Source organism: Bactrocera tryoni, chromosome 4 (assembly GCF_016617805.1).
Source record: "Bactrocera tryoni isolate S06 chromosome 4, CSIRO_BtryS06_freeze2, whole genome shotgun sequence".
In the NCBI taxonomy this organism is placed as follows: Eukaryota; Metazoa; Arthropoda; class Insecta; order Diptera; family Tephritidae; genus Bactrocera; species Bactrocera tryoni.
This window is the reverse complement of record NC_052502.1, coordinates 19442226-19463018: the sequence shown is the minus strand read 5'-3', so window position 1 is coordinate 19463018 and position 20793 is coordinate 19442226. Positions and strand designations below refer to the sequence as shown.

At 32.3% G+C, this 20793-nt stretch overlaps 1 protein-coding gene across 9 annotated transcripts in view; it reads right to left on the bottom strand.

Moving 5' to 3' along the window:
• The window catches only part of LOC120775003 (protein scalloped), a 289532-nt gene that overhangs the window by 42076 nt on the left and 226663 nt on the right, over window positions 1-20793 (bottom strand). For all 9 annotated transcript variants that reach the window (XM_040104932.1, XM_040104933.1, XM_040104934.1 and 6 more), the window contains 2 exons: window positions 12252-12388; window positions 6506-6644 (listed from right to left, as the gene is read on the bottom strand). In XM_040104932.1, coding sequence (XP_039960866.1) covers window positions 6506-6644; window positions 12252-12388 — 276 coding nt within the window. The remainder of the gene's footprint in view (window positions 1-6505; window positions 6645-12251; window positions 12389-20793) is intronic.

The window sequence follows — 20793 nt, the reverse complement described above, 5'->3', positions numbered from 1 at the left end:
TGCCAGCTCTTGTAAAAAATATGAAATTGATAAAAATAATAATTAAGAAAAACATATTGTAAATTTTACAATTGTGATTTATTTGCATATACTACATATGTATTTAAAAAAAAAGTTATATTAAGGGGTTGCCACCATTTAAAAATTAAAAAAAAATTTAATCAACTTATAATATAGACATTATAGTATTTCTTAATAGGTAATAGCAATGTAGTAGTTTAAAAGAATTGTTGGAAAAAAAAGAATGTTTCGGTTTGAAAAATGTTGCCAGTCATGTAAAAAAAAAAATAAATGAAATAGATAATAATAATAATAATTAATAAAAATATAGTGTGAATTCAATATGTGTGATTTATTTGCATATGTATATGTATATGTTTAATACAAAAGTTGTATTAATGGGTTGCCCCCCTTTAAAAAAAAATTAGTTAATAAATAAAAACATTGTAGTATTTTTTAATTGGTGATAGTAAAATAGATGTTTAATAAAATTCTTGAAAAAAAGTGAAAAGGGTTGCCAAGCTAAGTAAAAAATAATTAATGAAATTGATAAAAATAATAAATAATAAAAATATATTATATTTTAAAAATAATAAGTGTGATTTATTCAAAAGTTATATTAATGCGTTGCCACCCTTTAAAATTACCAAAAAAAAAATTAAAAAATTTAATCAATTGATAATTTTGAACATTGCATTATTTTTTAATTGGTGATAGTAATATAGACCCTTAATAAAATTCTTAAATGTTTTTATGATTTCAAAAGGGTTGCAGCCCCAAAAAATTTATGAAATTTCCAAAAATAATAATTAATAAAAATATGTTGTAAATTAAAAAAGTGTATTTTATTTGCATTTATTTTTTTTAATACAAAAGTTTTATTATTGCGTTGCCACCCTTCAAAAAAAAAATTATCACCATTAAATTAAAACATTTTAGTATTTTTTTATTGGTGATAGTAATAGAATTATCGAAAAATATTTTTTTCGATATAAAAAGAGTTGCCAGCTTTTGTAAAAAATGAGTAAAATTGATAATTGAGTAAAAAACGTATTCATATGTGTATATGTATTGGATTTGCGATAAAACATGCTAAGATTCACATTTTTATGATTTTGAAATAGGAGTTGCCATCATTTTAAATAACTAAAATAAGCTAAATAGTGTTCTCAAATAAATTATAGTACTTGGTATACAAAGTTGGTGTTTAATGGAAGTCTTAAAAGGTATTTTACTGTAAACATATTTTTATTTTGGAAGTGTTGCCATCTCGACTAAAATACAAATTAATAAAATAAATATTAATATTTTAATTTTAATTTGAGATGTTGGGCTTATGTGTTTAGATTTTTCTTAATTCCGTATATCAAATTAAGTTTTTAATTTTAAATCCCGAATTTTGGATTAAAAATTTTTTTCAATCCGAAATTTGGGTTACAATTTTCGAAGTTCGTCTCCAAAATCATCAGTTTGTGCCCTGAACAGGGTATATTCAGTGTGGCACGAACTTTGAGACATTCAGAAGGTAACGTAAGATAAGTATTTCTTATGTATAGAATCAATATTTTACCATGATACATACATACATATATATATAAAGCGCTGGTGAAAGGTCTGAAACGCGCAAAATGTCTGAGAAAAAGAATTCGCGACAAGAAAAGGCAACATAATAAGCAGCAGAAGTACTGAAAAGGAAATGTGTGGGTGTCAAGTCGCGAAGTTGACTGCGATTTGAGGCGAGTTCAACAGGCAGCAGTTATGTATAAATGTACTTCTGTATGTATGTATGGATGAGTGTTGCATAAATGTGAGATATGGCTTTATGAAAAACTCGCAGACTTCGTTGAATGGCAACCGGGGAAAAAACTGGCCACTTGAGGCAGCGGTATACATACATGCATATACATATGTATGTAGGTATATTTGTATGCTTGTAAGTTTCTGCATGAGCGATAGTTGGGCGCAGCATTTAATGCCTGCCTCAAGGCGCAACTAAATAGCGTAAATCTGCAACTAAATTGATAATTTCAATGAAGTTTTTGTGTTTTTCCATTTTTATGCTTTTTTTGCAATTTATTTTATCGCTGCACTTTGGTGTATTTCACTTTGCAGAGAACTTTTATGAATGAAGTTAAGCGTTGAACAAGTATACATACATATATGCGATATATACATATATATGTACATATGTGTGTATATATATGTATATGTGTACTACATATATTCAGTGTGTATTTTGATATGGTAGTAAGTATGCATGTGCATATGTATGTATGTGAGTAAGAGCCTCTGAAGCAAATGGGCTTGTGCATCCTTAGCGATAAGATCTTTTTTATGCCGGCATTGAGAGCTGGCTTACTGACGGTTAGGAGGTTAAGCCATTGCCGATGGGTTTTAGGTGCAACTACTGTCAGCAACTTATAATCCAAATTAATTTAAACATACGTACAGATGTATTTTTTCAGTAAAATTTTCTTTATTGGCTTAGATGTTGTCTTGCATGGAAAAAATTTTAATTAAAAACTTATAAAATTCAATTAATTTCTATATAGTGTTTTGATTTTAGCCATATTTAATAAAAAAATTCTTTTTGTTATTTTATTTTTATAAATTTTAAATATATATAAAAAAGTAATTTTTTTATATTTTTATTATTATAAATTTGATATATAAACTTAGTTGCAAAATCTAAATTTGAGATCAATTTTTATATAACTTTTTAATTTAATTTTTTTTTGTAAGTCAACCTTTTGTTTTAATTTGTGTTTCTTTGATTGTAATTAAATTTATAAATTTTAATAATAAATTTTTATTAATTTGATTTAAAAAACATATTTAAAATGGGTGATTAGAATTTTCAGTTAAAAGCTTTGAACATCTAATTGTTTTTTTAATTTTGTAATTTGAATGTTATATTTTTATTTTTTTTACATTTTTTTATTTTATATTCTAACAAGTAAGGAAGGGCTAAGTTCGGGTGTCACCGAACATTTTATACTCTCGCATGATAAAGTGATAATCGAGATTTCATTATCAGTCATTTACATATTTTTCAAATACCGTATTTTTTCCGGTATCATCATTGGTTCCTAATGTGTGTATTATACAGAGAAGGCATCAGATGGAATTCAAAATAGCGTTATATTGGAAGAAGGCGATTTCACCCATATTTCATCAGGGTTCTAAGAAAATATTATATACCGAATTTCATTGAAAACGGCAGAGTAGTTCCTGAGATATGGGTTTTGGTCCATTAGTGGGCGACGCCACGCCCATTTTCAATTTTTAAAAAAAGCCTGGGTGCAGCATCTTTTTGCCATTTCTTCCGTACAATTTAATGTTTCTGACGTTTTTTGATAGTCGGTTAACGCACTTTTAGTGATTTTGAACATAACCTTTGTATGGGAGGTGGGCGTGGTTATTATCCGATTTCTTCCATTTTTGAACTGTACATGGAAATGCCTAAAGGAAACGACTGTGTAGAGTTTGGTTGACATAGCTATAGTAGTTTCCGAGATATGTATAAAAAGCTTAGTAGGGGGCGGGCCACGCCCACTTTTCCAAAAAAATTACGTCCACATATGCCCCTCCCTAATGCGGTCCTTTGTGCCAAATTTCACTTTAATATCTTTATTTATGACTTAGTTATGACACTTTATAGGTTTTCGGTTTCCGCCATTTTGTGGGCGTGGCAGTGGGCCGATTTTGCCCATCTTCGAACTTAACCTTCTTATGGAGCCAAGGAATACGTGTACCAAGTTTCATCATGATATTTCAATTTTTACTCAAGTTACAGCTTGCACGGACGGACGGACGGACATTTAACATCCGGATTTCAACTTACTTCACCCTGATCACTTTGGTATATATAACCCTATATCTGACTCTTTTAGTTTTAGGACTTACAAACAACCGTTATGTGAACAAAACTATAATACTCTCCTTAGCAACTTTGTTGCGAAAGTATAAAAAAATTATAAAAAACTTTATTTATTTGTAGGAAAAAGTAAACAACATTAATTTGTTTGTAATTTTTAGTATTTTTTAAAATGATTGTTAAGTTTTTATTTTTTATGTATTCTTAAAAAAAGTTATAAAAAGCTTTATTTATTTAAAAAAATTGTACAAAAATTATATATTTGTTTTAATAACTAATCAAGAATATTATAATAAATTTCAATTTTTTTATTTTAATTTAATTTATAATTATATAACATTATTTTATTTTTTTATTTTTGGAATTTTTCAAAAATATTATAATTAATTAACATATGTATTTTCATTTAAACTTTTTTTATTTTGTTTTCTTTTAATTAATTTAATTTTTAATTATTGTTATCACTTTTTATTAATTTTTTTATTTTGATTTTTTTATTTTTTAATTTTAATTTATTTTAATTTTATTTTAATTTATTTTTATTTTGTATATTTATTTTGTTTTTTTTTTTTTTAATTTATTTTTTCATTTTATTTTATTTCTTTTTTTAAATTTTTTCAATACATAATTTTTAAATTAAATTATTTTTTGGAATTAATCAATAATATGGTAGTAATGTAAAATATTTTTTTTTTAATTTTTTTCGTTTGTTTTTTCCTAAAATTTTGATTTTTATTTAATTTAATTTTATCAATATTTTTTTAAATTTTTTCCTTCAATTCTGATTTTTATTTAATTTAATTTTATCAATATTTTTTTTTGGTTTATTTATATTTAATTAATTTCTTTTTTCATATTAATTTATTGAATATTTGCAATCGAATTATTTTTATATTTTGTATTTTATTTAAATTTATTTATTTTTTTAATTGTTTATTTAATTTAATTTAATTTTTTCTATATTTTTTGCTTATTTAAATTAATTTTATTTAAATTATTACATTTTTTGATTTTTGTTTTTTAATTTCTGCTGTATTTTTTATTTTATTTCATTTTAATTTATTTAATTTTTGCATTTAAAATTTTTTTGTATTTCATATAATTTTTTATTTGTGTTTTAATTTTGTTGTTTTATTTTAATTTTAATTTTATTGTTATTTTATTTTAATTTATATATTTTTTCTTTGTAACTTATTTATTTGTTTATTTACAATTTTTCCAAATTTTTTATATAATATTTTAAATTTGCTTTAATTTAATTTTTTCGATTATCTTGAAATTTCGTTTGAATTTATTATTTTCACATTATGTTTTAGCCAATTGCTTCGGCATGATCAGTGTGGGCGTTTGAAATTGCTTCGCTGTTAGATTTACTATGATTATCAACACATATACACACGTCCAACCAAGACAGTGCCTAGTGACTGGGCACCGATCCACGCCGTGCACTGTTGTTAGTTAAGAATCGGCGCAGCCTGTGGGCGGATGCTGTAAGCGATTTAAGCACAAAGCTTGCCCGCTGCTAAGCACACTCATACTTTAACACACAAAAAACATATGTACGTTTGTACATGTGTATGTGTGTAAATAGTAAATAGGCGCATAAATGAGGAAATGTGCTGTAATCGCATTAATGCTCACTACATGCTGCCCACATTTGGCAGATCACTTGGCTGTTTTTCTTTTACTTTTTTTCATCTTCTTTCCTTCGCTTTTTATCCGTTATTGAGCCATATACGCAATAGTTGTTGTTGTTGCTTTTGTGCGCGCATTTTTCAAGATTTCTCGAGCAGTGTTGCTGCTGTCATTGCAGCTTTTTTTGCTGCTTGTCGCCATCAAAGCGTGGAACGTGCTGGAAAATTGGCGAATTTCACACACACATACACAAATGAAACGGGAAAATCTGAAGTGCTTGTAAGTGGCACAGTTTATTGCGTATTATGACAGAGCAAAGAGATTATAATTGCTTTAAAGTGGATTATCGCTCATTGCGGCGACGTTGTGCAATGGTTTGTGGTGCGTGGTGTGCCATTTTCGTTTTTTCAGCGCCTCAGCTATAAAAACTTTAAGTGTCGGTTGTTTTTGTTGCGTCTCAATAGTGCTTGACGATTCGAAGTGTCAATTATGTGACTTGAGTTGTCAAAACACAATCAAAATTTAGTATTTTTGAAGTAATTGCGGCAATGAGCTGTGATAGCTTTCACAAATTTTTGATTTTTTGTGTGAAGGTGGCGGCTGATGGCACTTGTTGGGGGAGATTCGTTGAGAGGATCTATTTGGTGTGCAATGTTAACAATATAAGCATAGTTTTAGGCGCAGTAGGAAAAAACGAGTATTTTTTCATCAGAAATAATTGAAAGTCGTTATCAGATATAATAACCAATATATAACCACTTTATAACCAACATATAACCACTTAATAACCAACATATAACCAGTTTATAACCAAAACTAAAATTTTGTTTCAATATTAGCGGTTTCTATTATATCGCTATTTCTTCGCCTGTAAACTTATGAAAAGTCATGTTACGCTATTTTGCATTTTATGTAACGACAAACATTAGTACATATGTACATATGTATGTATATCTATAAGTATCTAAGTACTAAATTGTTCCCTTTACTTACCATACATTTTACCCTCATCGGATAGAATGATTTTTCGTCGACCACATGGCGGATATATGGAGAGAGCCTCTTGAAAACTCTGTTCGATGTCCGGACTCCAAACACCTTCCGCATCGGCAGAGGAGAGATCCTTTTCGTCCTGCGAGGCGTGAGAAAAAGAGAAATTTGGAAAAAAAATTAATGAATGTGTGACAACAATATGCCTACAATATTATAAAAACATATTTAAACACTATACGCAATTATAGTTCCTTTATACACATTTAGCTCCATTGAACCGTTCTTTTTAATTTTTTTTCAGTTTTTCAGCATAAAAAGTGTCACAAAGGCGCATTTAATGTGTGAGAAAGTGCACTTTGCACATTAAGCGGAACCCTCTGCGACGTAATCGGTTTTGACATTAATGAAGGGCAAGCATATGCAACTGTGTATGTGTACAAGCGAAGGCACATGACGCAAGGATATGTGGCATAGCATGGCATAAAAACGCTGGAGTTGCACTCTTGTTCATATATATATACATTATATATATAGATGTATGTATGTATATATGTATGTATTTTATTAAAATGGTTGCTGACTGCAGCAAAGTGCAAGTCATTCTACTTTTCTCTCATACGCTCTCTTCATGTATCAGTTACAGCACAGTGGGCGTTGGTGGTGCAAATTGTTTTAAAAAAATCGTAATAATGAGTGGAGATAGTTCTTGAAATGTAGAAAGTTTATTTTTTCGAAAAAGTGCTTGAAATGTTCGAATTCTATAATAATTATTGAAATGTAGAAAGTTGATGATTTCGAAGTAGTGTTCGAATTCGTAATAATTCTTGAAATGTAGAAAGTTGATGATTTCGAAATTAATTTCGAACTTTTTTCGAATATCATATTACTTCGAAATATAAATGATGATATATTTGTGATACATGTTATATATAGCTAATGGAATTTGAGTTTTATGTCACTACTTAGAACATACACTGTGCAATATTTTATATTTTTTATGGGGAAGATCTACTCTAGGTCTTTTTTACACGAAATTTTTTGAGCACACTGTTCTATTTTGCACAAAAATCACATTAGAACATTTATGGAATATTTTATTGCCTTCGAAGGGCTTACGATCACAAATAAGGATCGTTTCCACAACAGTCGGTTATAAGTGATCGGAGAGCAACGGATTTTTAACCGGCCAAGGACTGTCAACTCGGTACTATTTCTCGAAATTACTTTAGGAATGTTTTCGGTTGTTAGAACAACAACAAGAACAACAAATTTCGATAAACATGTATCATTGCCATTACAGTCGAATTTACGTAACCAGAACGAACCCGATTTCGTATTCGGCCAATGAGTGCCTTTGCACTTTTCAGCGCTTGTCAAAATTATTGGGGAATATTTTTTGCCGCAACGAACAAACAAATCATTTATAAGAAGGATAAAATGAAAGACACTGTAAATTATTTTAATTTTTATTTCAAATTATTTTTTGAAAATTAAAACTCTGGTAATTTGTAATTTTTCACTCCAAATTACAAAAAATTAATTACCAAAAATATGAACTTATGTATATATGTATGTACATATATAATATAAATATCTTTTTATTTTTTTTTAATTTTTTAACAACTAATTTTTATAACTTTTTTTATAATTTTTTGTTGTAAAATTTTTTACAACTATTTATTTGTTTTTTTTTTTAATTAAAATTCTGGGAAATTTTAATTTTTCACTTCAAATTAATTAAAAAATATATGAACTTATACATACATATGTACATATACATACATATGCATATACTATATTATATTATATACTCGTACATGTTTTTATAATTTTTTTTCATTATTATTTTTGTACAATTTTCTTAACAATTATGTTTTTAAAAATTAAAATTCTGCAAATTTTTAATTTTTCACTTAAAATTACTAAAAATGTTAACTATTACAAATATATATATTTTAATAATTTAACAGTTAGTTATGTTCTATAAACAGTAAGACATATTTTACAGTTAATATTTTAACATATTTATTGTTTTACAATTTTTTAGTAATTATTTTTTAATAATTTTTACATTTTTATAATGTTTTTAAGAATTTATTTTTAGTATTTTTTTTTTGGATTTGTAAATAATTATTTTTAATAATTAATTTTTTATACAATTTTTTAATATTTATTTTTGTTTTATAAATTTTTAGTCGTAATTTTTGTGGGAATTAACCTTTATTAATTTTTATTTTTTGTAATTTTTTTTACAATTAATTAATATTTTACAATTTAATTTTTTTTAATTTGTTAAAATTATTTTATATAATTAATTTTAAAATATTTTTTTTATATTAATTTTGTCATAAATTTGTCATCATAATTTTGAACAATTAAATTTTAAAATTTTTTACTTCTTTATAATTTTTTTAACAATTAGGTTTTTATAATTTAAATTTTTTGAATTAATTAAAATAACTTTTTTATAATTCAATTTTAAAACAATTTTTTCAATAATAATTTTGTGCAATAAAGTTTTCATCAGAATTGTTTTAGCAATTAATTTTTTTAATTTATTTTTATAATTTTTTTAACGGTTAATTTTTATAAATTTTAATTTTTAATTTTTAACAGTTGATTTTTATAAATTTTAATCTTTTTTTTATTAATTATATTAATTTAAATTTGATTTTTTAAATTTATTCATAATTAGTTTTTAAAATAATTTTTTTTATATATTTTTTTGATTTTTTGTATAAATTTTTCATTACACTCATCCCACTGTGCATCGTATCGTCACATTACCACGGCAACGCTTCTGATATTAATGATGCCAGTCGGCGATATATTGAAGTGCAGCATCGTCGTTCATTCGTTCGTACGCAGCACCAGCAATGAATTTCGTTATAACGTACGTATGCAACAACAGCAACAAAAGTGTGCTACTCGAGCGTGTAAATTCAAGTGGCTTTAATTGTCAATGAGTTTTAATGAGCAATTTGAGTAGCTGCTCAAAGCAGAGCACAGACACACATGCAAAAATTTACACCTACACCGGAGCACATTCGTACAAACACACATATATGTGCATACGAGTATACTTTTCCTTTATATAATAATGCATGTGCCTGGGCGCTGGAGTTTCATGGGTGAAGACCGTTGGCAACGCCAAACAGCAGTCAGCAGCAACTGCCTGAAAGGCATCTCACCAATCTAACGGTTTGACGTTGACATTCGGCAACTGTTGCTATTGATGTTGCTGTGGCGATTGCCGTTATACTTGCAGGTGGAGTGGTGGGCCGCTGCTTTGAGTGTATGCGTGTGGGCCGGTGTGCGAGGGGAGCGGCTTTGAGTGGGGCACACACGCTGTTACGGTTATGGCAGCGACTGCGGTAATATAATACAATATTGTCACATGCACGCATTGTTGCTGCTGTTATTATTTTGATATTGTTGTTGTTGCACTTGTTTTTGTTGTTGTTGCAGTTGACATTGTTGCCTTTGCTGTTGGCAGCGCCGGTGTCAAATTACATTGATGAAGTTAATAATATTTGAAGGAGTCTGCGACACATGCAGCGCACACATATACATATGTATTTTTGTAGTGATATACATATGTATGTATGTATATACTCTTCACGCACACACTCTCACATTTATGAAGAGTCTTGCTTCAGCACCAAAGCGGCATTAGAATCACGGCACACACATTCACACAATCAACGCTATATTGCGCAATATTATTTACATACATATGCATAGATTTTGACGTTTATGCGTTTGTGTGGGTGTGTGTGTGCGTGTGGCTTCTATTTGATATCCGAAATTGACTGCAAACATATTTGTGGTCAAATGAAATTGCAGGCATATTTGAAAATTAACTCGTATTGTTTTTAATTGTATTTTATTTCGGTTTTTTATTGCACGGTATTTATTACGTAACCACTACAAACACACACACACACACTCATACACAAACTCACACGCATGCGCTTATTGTTACATTAACGTTTTCGCGCTTATTTAGTTACATTTTTCATTTGATTCCACATTTAATTGCATGCTTCGTTGTTGTTTTAATGGTTAGTTGTTGTTGTTGCTGGTATTTTATTGTTTTTGCGTGCAGTTTTGCGTTTGCGGTTGCGCGCCTAAACAACCAAAATGGAGTTCAATTGCAATTGAGTTAAGTGCCATTTTAGTTAGTCTCACTTATGAAAGTGGTTGTGTATGTGTGATGGCGCGTGTGTGTGTGTGGTAGTTGGTTGTGATTTATTTGACGGCATGCATGTGGATTAAATTATCAAATTTCATGTTGGTTAGTGAGTTGTCATGCTGCTGAGCAAAGTAATGTGGGAACAGCTGTACCAAAGGGGCTTCAGCCTAGAATTTAGCGATGAGATGTACCCCCGGGGAGGAATATATTCCAAAAAAAAAAAAGCAACTAGTTTTCATATTTCGTTAGATTATACATTTGGAAGTAACATACTGAAATTTCAAATCAATAACTCAAATATTTTTGAACTACAGACTTCTACAGTGTAGCGCATCTCCAACGGATTGGAGGCCCTCCTCTTCCTCTGCTACCAGTGGCGGGTACTGAATCGGAAACTTTCAAAGCTGGAGTGTTCTCTTTCATCCGGACAACAAGACCCAGCCAGCGCAGCCGCTGACTCTTGGTTGCTGAACTATGTCAATGTCCCCGTATATCTCGAGCTCATCGTTCCATCGACTGCGGTACTCGCCGTTGCCAATGCGAAAATGATCATAAATCTTCCCCTTGAACACCACTAAGACCGACTCATCAGATATTGTCATTGTCTTTGCCTCCGCATCATCAAGCAGGATGGGAGCGGTAACGGTCTTTGTTCGTCGAGAGAGGAGTTTACTTTTCAGTTGCCTACTCAGTTCAAAGTAGCACCTGTTGGCAAGAGTAATTCTGCGTTGGATTTCAAGGCTGAGGTGTAATGCTTTTGGGTAAGCTGTAACAATCACAGGGTCATACCCAATTCCTACTGGTCCTTGCTGCGCACCCTGGAAACGTGAGTAACCCTTGTGTAAGACGCGGTAGCAAACCCGTGTGAAGTCTAGGGTCACGACTAAAAGAGGGAAAGCTTTAGCGGAGCCACTCCGACGGGCAAATTTTGTTCAGCGATGAGGTCCTTTTTTGATTCAATGGGTAAGTAAACAAGCAAAATTGCCGCATTTGGGATGAAGAGCAACCTCAAGAGATCAAGAGCTGCCATTTCATCCAGAAAAACCAATGGTTTGGTATGGTTTGTGGGCCGGTGAAATCTTCGGTTCATATTTCTTCATAAATGATGCCGGTGAGAACTTAATCGTCAATGGCAACCGTTTTCGCGCCATGATAACCCACTTCCCAAACATCCCATCAATCAATGAACATATTGAAAGAAAACTTCGGTGAGCTGATAGTATTACGTTTAGGATCAGTCAATTGAACACCAAGATCGCGTGATATCACACAGTTAGACGTTTTCCTGTGAGGGTAAGTAAAGTCTAAAGCCTATGCGGGCAATCAATATTAAAAAAAAATAAATTCCGAAGAATGTTCTTTCGAATGGCAAAAACATTCCGCATTAAATTTGAAGTTTCTGTGTTTTTTCTTTAATAATGTAGGGAACCTCGAAATGGTTTATCCTTTATATACAGAAAGTAGAATATGCTACATTCATATATGTTAGTACGTTATATATACATTGTAAAATACACTAGATAAATATTTGGTTGTAAATGTTCTACTTACGTCGCTCATATCGCCGACATCCAAATTTTTACTATCCACCATACTGCCATTTGTGTCTGCCGGCCCCAGCGCACCCGGCGGGCCGGCACCCATCGGTGGCCACGGCGACGTAATGGTGCCGGGTCCGACTATACCGTCTGGAAAAAAAATAAATTAAATGTTTGGAATTAGTTCAGAAGTAAATTTTCGGTGTTTAAGAAAAAAATCCTAAAAGAAGAGCAAGTTTTGATGAATACGTCTTAAAAATAATTGCGAAAACAAACAGCTCATAATAAAATTTTTGCTAAGAAAATAATAGCATATGGTAAGGTAACATTTTCCTAAAAATTTTTGTTGATGAACTCAAGAAAAATATTTGACAACTTATAGAAGTTGGTGTTCAAATTTGAGAAGTACAGTAACACATCATTAAATGAAACTAAAAATTGTATAGCGGTATCTTTTCAAAATAATTTCAATATAAAGTCATATTTATGAAAAAACAATTGATATACATATGTGTAAGGGCATACTAGCTGAAATAAGCTATGGCCGTTTTATCGAGGGCTTACTGTAACAAAATAAGAAAAAACACCCCTAAGATAAGATTAATTGATGAGGATTGCACCGCGACCTTAGGGCTCCCAAGACACAACGACTCACTTAGTCTCAGCATATAGATGCATTTCAATTATACTGCTAATTCCAATACCCTGCTTCTACAGACTGCTGTGTAGTCCATTAGAAGGTATTCTGGAGTTTCAGGATCCCTGTCGCAGAACCGTCAATTTGCACAAATGCTAGGCCCATGTTATACATACAAGTGCTTCTTGAGGTTACAGTAGCCAGTGTAGAATGCGACAAGTAGCTTGAATTTGTTCCTAAGAAAGTTGGTTACATATTTAAACCCGCTCAGGTTAAAACCCACCATAGGCAACTTGGAATGACGCATGCCTTGGAGTTGTTGCCAATACCTCGCTCTGCATACTCCTTTTTCCCTGCAGAGTAGCTCCCTTATGATATGAGAACTCACCGCGTTGAAGGATTCACGTCCTGTTATGTTAGTGGATATTGCAGAGCGTGCGAGCTCATCAGCAAGTTCATTCTCAGCTATACCTCTGTGACCGGGCACCCAGATCAGGTGTTGTTGGTTACACTCCTGCACCAATAGCAATTTGAACTCGTACTACTCATCGTCGTAACACCTTTACATATACACTTTTTTTTGAATAAAAAGCTATAAAAAGAGCTTGATCTTGATTTTGGCTGTCAGTTTGTATAGCAGTTATATGATACTATAATGACCTCCCGATCTTAGCTACATGCTCGGAGATTGTAGCGTTGTCTTCGCCAATAATCCGTGCCCAATTTCGTGAAGATATCTCGTCAAACAAAAAAGTTTTCCATACAAGGACTTGATCTTGATCTGTCGGTTTGTATATCAGTCATATACTACTTGTATAGTGGTCCGATTTCGCCGGTTCCAACAAATGTAGAGCTCCTTGGAAGAGGGACTAATTCTAATGAACAGCTCCTTGGAAGGTAAAGACGTTTGCAAAGTGGCAGATCGAAATCTCAAAAGCTGAGAGACTAATTCGCACCCATACAAAAGAGCAGACGCCTTAGCTTGTCACGATAATTAGTTTACCAGTAACTGCTTTTGACGCCCGATAATTAATAGCTTTAGTGTTCTTTTCTTAATTTTAATGCCAGTTTGTCTACAACTCCGCTTTTTTTGAGCGCAGCGTTGCATTCCGTGCGGACTTTGACATTTCTATTGGCAGCTGTTACTATTTCACAAGTTAATACGGACAATTTATTGTACTGTGTATGTGTGACAAACTCGTTAGTTTACAGCTAATCTACGACTGCAGTGCAGTGTTGCACTTTTTTGTTTGAGAATTTTTTCTAAGCGTCAGCACTGGTGAAAAAAGGCGCTACACACCATCGCAGTCAAACTGACAGCTCCAGCGTAGGCATAGAAGACAATTTCGCAACACTCACAGAGCATCGCAACAATAACAAAAAAAGCTGGAGCTCGAAAAAGTGACTTAATATAAATGTATGCACGTCAGTCAACAGAAATGGAGTTTCGGAGAGGAAAAAAATACTCGACGCTTTTGTTGAAAAATGTGCACAATTTCGCATGCAGTTTATTGCCTTTTGTGATTTTGACATTTTCTGCATGTTTCCAGTGGGCGGATGCGCAGCGAGTGACCAACATATGAGCACACCCACCTACACCTACACCTACACACACACATACACACAAGCAGACTCATCGCCTGCAAGCATTTGAAACGTGATTTAGCAGCGTGCATGGACTCACGCCTAACCCGGTCTATGCAACTCAGCCGGTAAGCCAGTCAGTTCGTCCGCCTGTCAGTCAGTCAGTCAGGCAATTTGTGTCCCGTTCAATCTCGCTACGCTGGAAGCGTAGCCTGCCTGCAAAGCGAAAAGCCGAAAAAAGACGTTGTGCCGACAGTGTTGCATTAGCGTTTGTGCGCCGCCAACGCCGTCGTCGTCAGCGCTGCGGCCATCGTCATCGTTGGTAATTGATGTGTGACATTGCAGTAGCCACAAAAATTTGCCAACTGTCTGCTGTCTGCTGACGACTGCCAAATGTCCAGTTGACTATTGTCTGCGTCCCGCCGTCCGTTGTCCGTTGTCGTCCGTTCGTCGCGGCTATTAGCAAATTTTTTTTGCTTGGGTGTGTTCGTTTTATTTTGTGCGTGTGTGTATGTGTGTATTTGTGCGGCGTCACTCAGCAGAGTTGATTTATTTGTCAAATTTGCGACGGCGTGTCCGCTCTACTACAGTAAAAAATAAAGTTGATCCCTTTTTTGCGGGCGGATGAGGTAATAGTATTGTTGGCAAAACTGTTTTAGCGCTTGCGCCATCAAATTTAATTATTCAGCGAAGCTTTTTTGAGACTTTTTTCTGAGGAACTTCATAAAAAAATGCTGTTTGAAGAAAGATACGAACAATTCCATAGAAGCGCTTAATTTTTATCGGCAGGTTTGTATGACAGCTATATGCTATAGTGATCCGATCAAAATAATTTTTACGGAGATTGTAGCATTGTCTTGGATAATAATCCATGGTAAACTTCGTACAGGTGTCTCTTCAAATGAAAAAGTTTTTCTTAAAAGAACTTAATTTTGATTGGCCAGTTTGTATGCCAGCTATATGTTATAGTCAACCGATCTCAACCATTTCTACGCATGTTAGACTATTGCTTTAGCCATTTGACCATGTAAAATTTCTTGAAGATATCTCGTCAAACGAAAAAGTTTTCCATACAAGCGCTTGATTCCGCTCGTTCAATTTGTATGACAGCTATATGCTATAGTAGTCTAATCTGAACAATTTGCAGGGAGATTGTAGCATTACCTTACACAATATTCCATGGCAAATTTTGGTAAATTATTTTGTGAAAGAAAAACGTTTTTCATATAAGGACTTGATTTTATTAAATATATTTAAATAAAAGCTCGCTATAGATGGCGCTGCAATTCAAAACGGTAAATCTTCGTTGAATATATTATATATAAATAAAAATACGACTTTTTTTATTATTGGAAATTAATTTAGACTCATTTAATGTGCTTAATAGCGTTGCCAGCTTCGATCAGAAAGAAAGCTCTTTTAAAAGCTGCATAGACAAGTTCAAAGCGCTTTCAGGTCATGAAATTAGCTTTTCCATACATTTATAAGTATTAACGGTCAAATTTATGGTATTCGAAAATGCTATAAATACGCTTAAACAGAGGATCTTAAAGACTTTCATCTGTTTTTGGTCTTTCAATTGGTAGTTTAAGGAGCTTTTCTATCATGTAGTGGATCGGATATAAATAAATATTACTATTTTCAATAGTTTTGAAAAACTAGATAATTGAAACGGATACAAATTTTTAACAATACACTTGAAAAAATTTATTTCAATTTAAAACAAGAAAAAATGTTAAATTTCAAAAAAATAATTAAAAAAATTTAAATACACTTGAAAAATTTTAATTTAAAAAAATTTTAAATACATTTGAAAAAATTGTTTTTAGTTTTCAAAAAAAAAAAAATTAATTATCAAAAATAAATTTTTAATTTTCAAAATTTTTTTTAAATACCATCTGTTCCTATTTGACCCGGAGTGACAAAAATGCCCTCTGACGTTAACACGACGATTTTTAAACACTGTTTCATTAAATTTTTTGATGTTGTCGTCATTAAATGGAAGTGGATGGACGACTTAGTCCGATCCAAATTTGATCAGATAAGTATTACAATAATTTTGTTAAATTAGTTATTAATACCATTAGAAAGTTTAAATCGCAAGAAAATGCAACTAAAATTTTTTATACAAAAAATATTTAAATGTCAAATATTTTAAAATATTTCATAAAAAATTTTATATATGTATTACAATAAAATTAAATTCAATTAAACCCTTGTGTAAATGGCACATCTTTGCTTATCGGCGTTTCCCTTGCTCCCGCATTCCTCACTACAAAAATTATTTGGCTTTTAATTTTAAGCAGAAAATAAAAAGAATGCTTTCATATTTCTGTACAACTCAAAAATGCCGTGAGCAAACGCTCTTCTTTCTTTCTCTTTGATATTCGCACCGAAAATTTCTTGTAATATTTTGCCTTTATTCGGTGCTGCCTTTGATGCAACTTTCCAACATTTACTATGAGAAGCAAACTCTTTACTCCTTTTTAGAGCAATAACAGAAGAATGTAGTATCTACGCACATACAAACATAGATTTACATAAAAATGCTTGGGGTGCAAAGATTTTCATTTTTCAACCTTTGTTATCCACAAGGAAAATTTTCAAATATCTGCGTTTATGTGTGAGTGAGTGCGTTTTGACAAGCACCTGGTTCAGTTGTTTCTTTGCATTTAAGCAACCCTTTTGCCATTAGTTTAATTTTAAGTGAGAATATGTGTAGGGAATAAATTCCACTCTTTCACATTTTGGGGTTATTTCAGGCGTGTTCTTTGTGTTAAAGCACTGAGGAAATGTTGAATTTGAAATATGCGCTTGAAAGTGTAGAAGTTTTGCTACAAATGTCGGCATAATTGTGACTATAGAAGGTAGGAAAAGGTAGTAAGAATGGATGGAATTGAGTAAGAAGTATTTTTTTGCGCTAAATTAATACGAGAGAAGATAAAGAAAGTTTGCATGTATGGTATATACATATTAAAAAAAAATTATAAATAAACTTTTATGAACCTGACTGACTGACGGCAATTTATGTGTATAACTTCGGTCGTTTGGATCCAATCTTATCACCACGCTGTTTTCAATTACAACACTCAACCAATATTAGAAAGATTAGGACCTAGGAATTCAATAAGAAAGGAGGTGTTGTTAAATTGAGACTTCATCGGCTTTTATAGCCTTTTCGCACAGCCAAATAAATTTAGTACATTAGAATTACAATTGAGAAACCAGCTTTTGCCTTTCACATAGTCGGCTACTCGATTAACGAAAGGCTTGATTAACTAACGATCAGCCGGTTATACTGGCTTGTATCTTTTCATTATGTATTTTTTTTATTATTATTACTATTATTATTATTAATAATATTATTATTGTTATTCACCAGCTGATTGCTATTTTATTAATGCAGACGATCAAACTTGTAGCCTGGACAACAACCAGCATGGTTAAATACAACGAAATATACAGCTTAGTTGCATTCTAGTTTCAACTCAATTTGAATTCGATTAAGAATTCATGTAATAATTATTTTGTATGCTAAATCGATCTAAATTAGTCGAGCAACGGCCAGATTTAGTCGAGCAAAGACCAATTTTCGTCGAGCAGAACAGTTAATTGATCAATTAACTCCTGTACGAAAAGGCTATTAATAACAAATTGTGGACATTTAGTGATTCTGGATTTCAACCATCAAGTATTACTTTTTTGATGACTTTGGTTGGCTGGTTGAGATGTGAGGCGCAGCATCACCAGGCCGCAGGTGGCTGCACTTTGGCCATCATTCGGCCCACCTTCTTCTTCTTCTTACTTCTTTTAACCAAAAAAATGGTTATTAACCAATCCATGGATACACATTTTTGAAGAAGCTTCGAAAATTGACTTAAATGATAGTTGAAGTTCGAAGTAGACAATAAGCGAAGCGCTTCCAAACTCATTGAACAAAAAATCTTTCTTATAATATAAAATCTGGAAATATTTTTAGGTGGCAGAAGTCTATACATTATTTTCATATATGGACCTTTGGAAACAGAAAACAAGCAAGTTGGAAAGATCTTCAGGCACAGAACCCAGAAAAAGCTTAATCTAACTAGAATGATCGGTTAGTAGTAGCATAATGACGAGAGAAAATCAAAAATATTTCGGGTGACTTGAGTTCTGTAGGCAACTAGTATTTTGAAATCAAATATGGTAGTTCTGGATTATTTTCTGTAATTATTTCAAAATTTATTCTACGAATATTCTTCTAAAATCGCAGCTCCTCGTAATGATCTGTATTCATTTGCGATTGTCGAGACGGCTAATAATGAATTTTAACATTTCGAAGTCAGTTCTGGAACGTATAAAGTGCAGTAACTGGAGTGAGGCAATGAGATTATTAAACATTTTAAGGGCGAGGTTCATTTTCAAAAAAATTAATAATATTTAGAACTAGTCATATATGAGTACATTTTGGTTCAAGAAAATATATCTCTGTCTCCAAAATCACCATCGTCCTCGGAAATACTGAAGTATACACTAATGATTTACATGATATCAGTATCAGGGTAAAAGACAATATTTTTTAAGCGAGCTAGGTTCTTCTATTAATAGATACTTTAAACTTTAACTAAAACCGCAAAATCGCGAAAACCAAACAGCAGTCACTCCCTACTCCCTGATAAAGTTGGAAAAGGACACATCCGTACAAATTCACTAAATCACTTAAGACAATCAAATAGTATCTAAGCAATTCTCCGAAGTGACGACTCCGAGGCGTTCAATGCGTTTAAGGCGCAATCAAACTGTCGCGTTGATTGAATTTTGTTTCGTTGAATTATTTATATGCGCGCGCTGTTGCCACTGACAGTTTCTAATATGCGCAATGGTTGTTGGTGTTGTTGTATTGAAATTTATGCACTTGTAAGCAAGCCGCGCCTCCATGACAACTGACAGCTGAGCAGCGCCGCAGAAAGAGCAATAAGGCAACAACAATGTGGAGCAAAGGGCAAAAGGAATATGCACACATACATTGTTCGACGCATATGTGTGTATTATAAGAACGAAGTTTGTGTGTGTGTCACAACACTTTCAAATTGATTTATGTTTGTGTCTTGCATTTGAAAGTTATTGCAATTTTTCTCGCTTATCTTCAGCAATAAAAATGAAGGGAAATGGCAACAACAAGAATAAATGACAACAAAACTAAAGAACAACAACAATAAAAACAGCAGCAATAAAAACAACAACAATAACAACAACAACAATAAAAACAACAACAATAAAACAACAACAATAAAAACAACAAGAGTAAATTACAACAACAGCAGCAGTAAATTACAACAACAATAAAAACAGCACTAATAAATTAAGACAACAATAACAAAAACAACAATATCGGTAAAGCAGCAGCAACAATAAAAACAACCAAAAAATAAAATTACAACAACAAAAACAAATTTTGTGACAAAAAGCTTGCAACTAAATTAAACGCAACACTCCAGTGTCCACACTTTATTTTTGTTTCGCAACTTTCGTGCATTTGAAATATACATAATCTGCATAGTTGCAACACCAAACGCTGTGTTCAAGCGCCACATGCTTGGCGAAATAATAATTTATTCATTACTGGAGTGCTGAAAACGAAAGACAAAAATGCAAGTCTGCGTGTGTGTGCATATACATATATACATATGTGTCTAGTCAGTTAGCTAAGCGCTCAATACCTTTCCCGCTTGGACTTTCACGCTGCGAGGACGCGCTGGTCACGCTGCAACCATGCCATGCATCATTGTCACACATAACGTTATTTATGTAGATGAGCACAAACACACACAGGCACACATTCGCGCACTTGTTTAAGTGTTTGTGTGTATGAATGAATGTCCTGCACTTTGACTGCCGCCACTTTAGTTTATTATGTGCGGAAATTTCGGTATTTGCACGTACAAGCGGACTGCTGCTGGACTGAGGGGCAAGGAGGGACACACATTCACACATATATATAGATATATATTTAAGTACGTGGTTTGGTTGTCAGTGCTTGCAGTTTATACAAAATTTCTGCAAAAGTATTTTCTAGAATTTATTCACACGCACACACCTTCACATATACCCAGCTTCACACGCACACATGCATATACATGCAACTACAGGTAATGTTCCCACTTGTAAATGTGTATGTGTGAGCAAATGCATGCGAATTAACTGAAAACGTGTGTGAAATATAAAAAATGTGACGTCAAAGCGTAGTCAAAGCGAGAGGAGTGTCAGCTCTGTGTGGCGTGTGTGTTAGGTGAGTGCACTTGTACTTGTTGGCGTGGCGAAGCGCAGTGTTGGCCATTTCTAGCTGTAAATAATA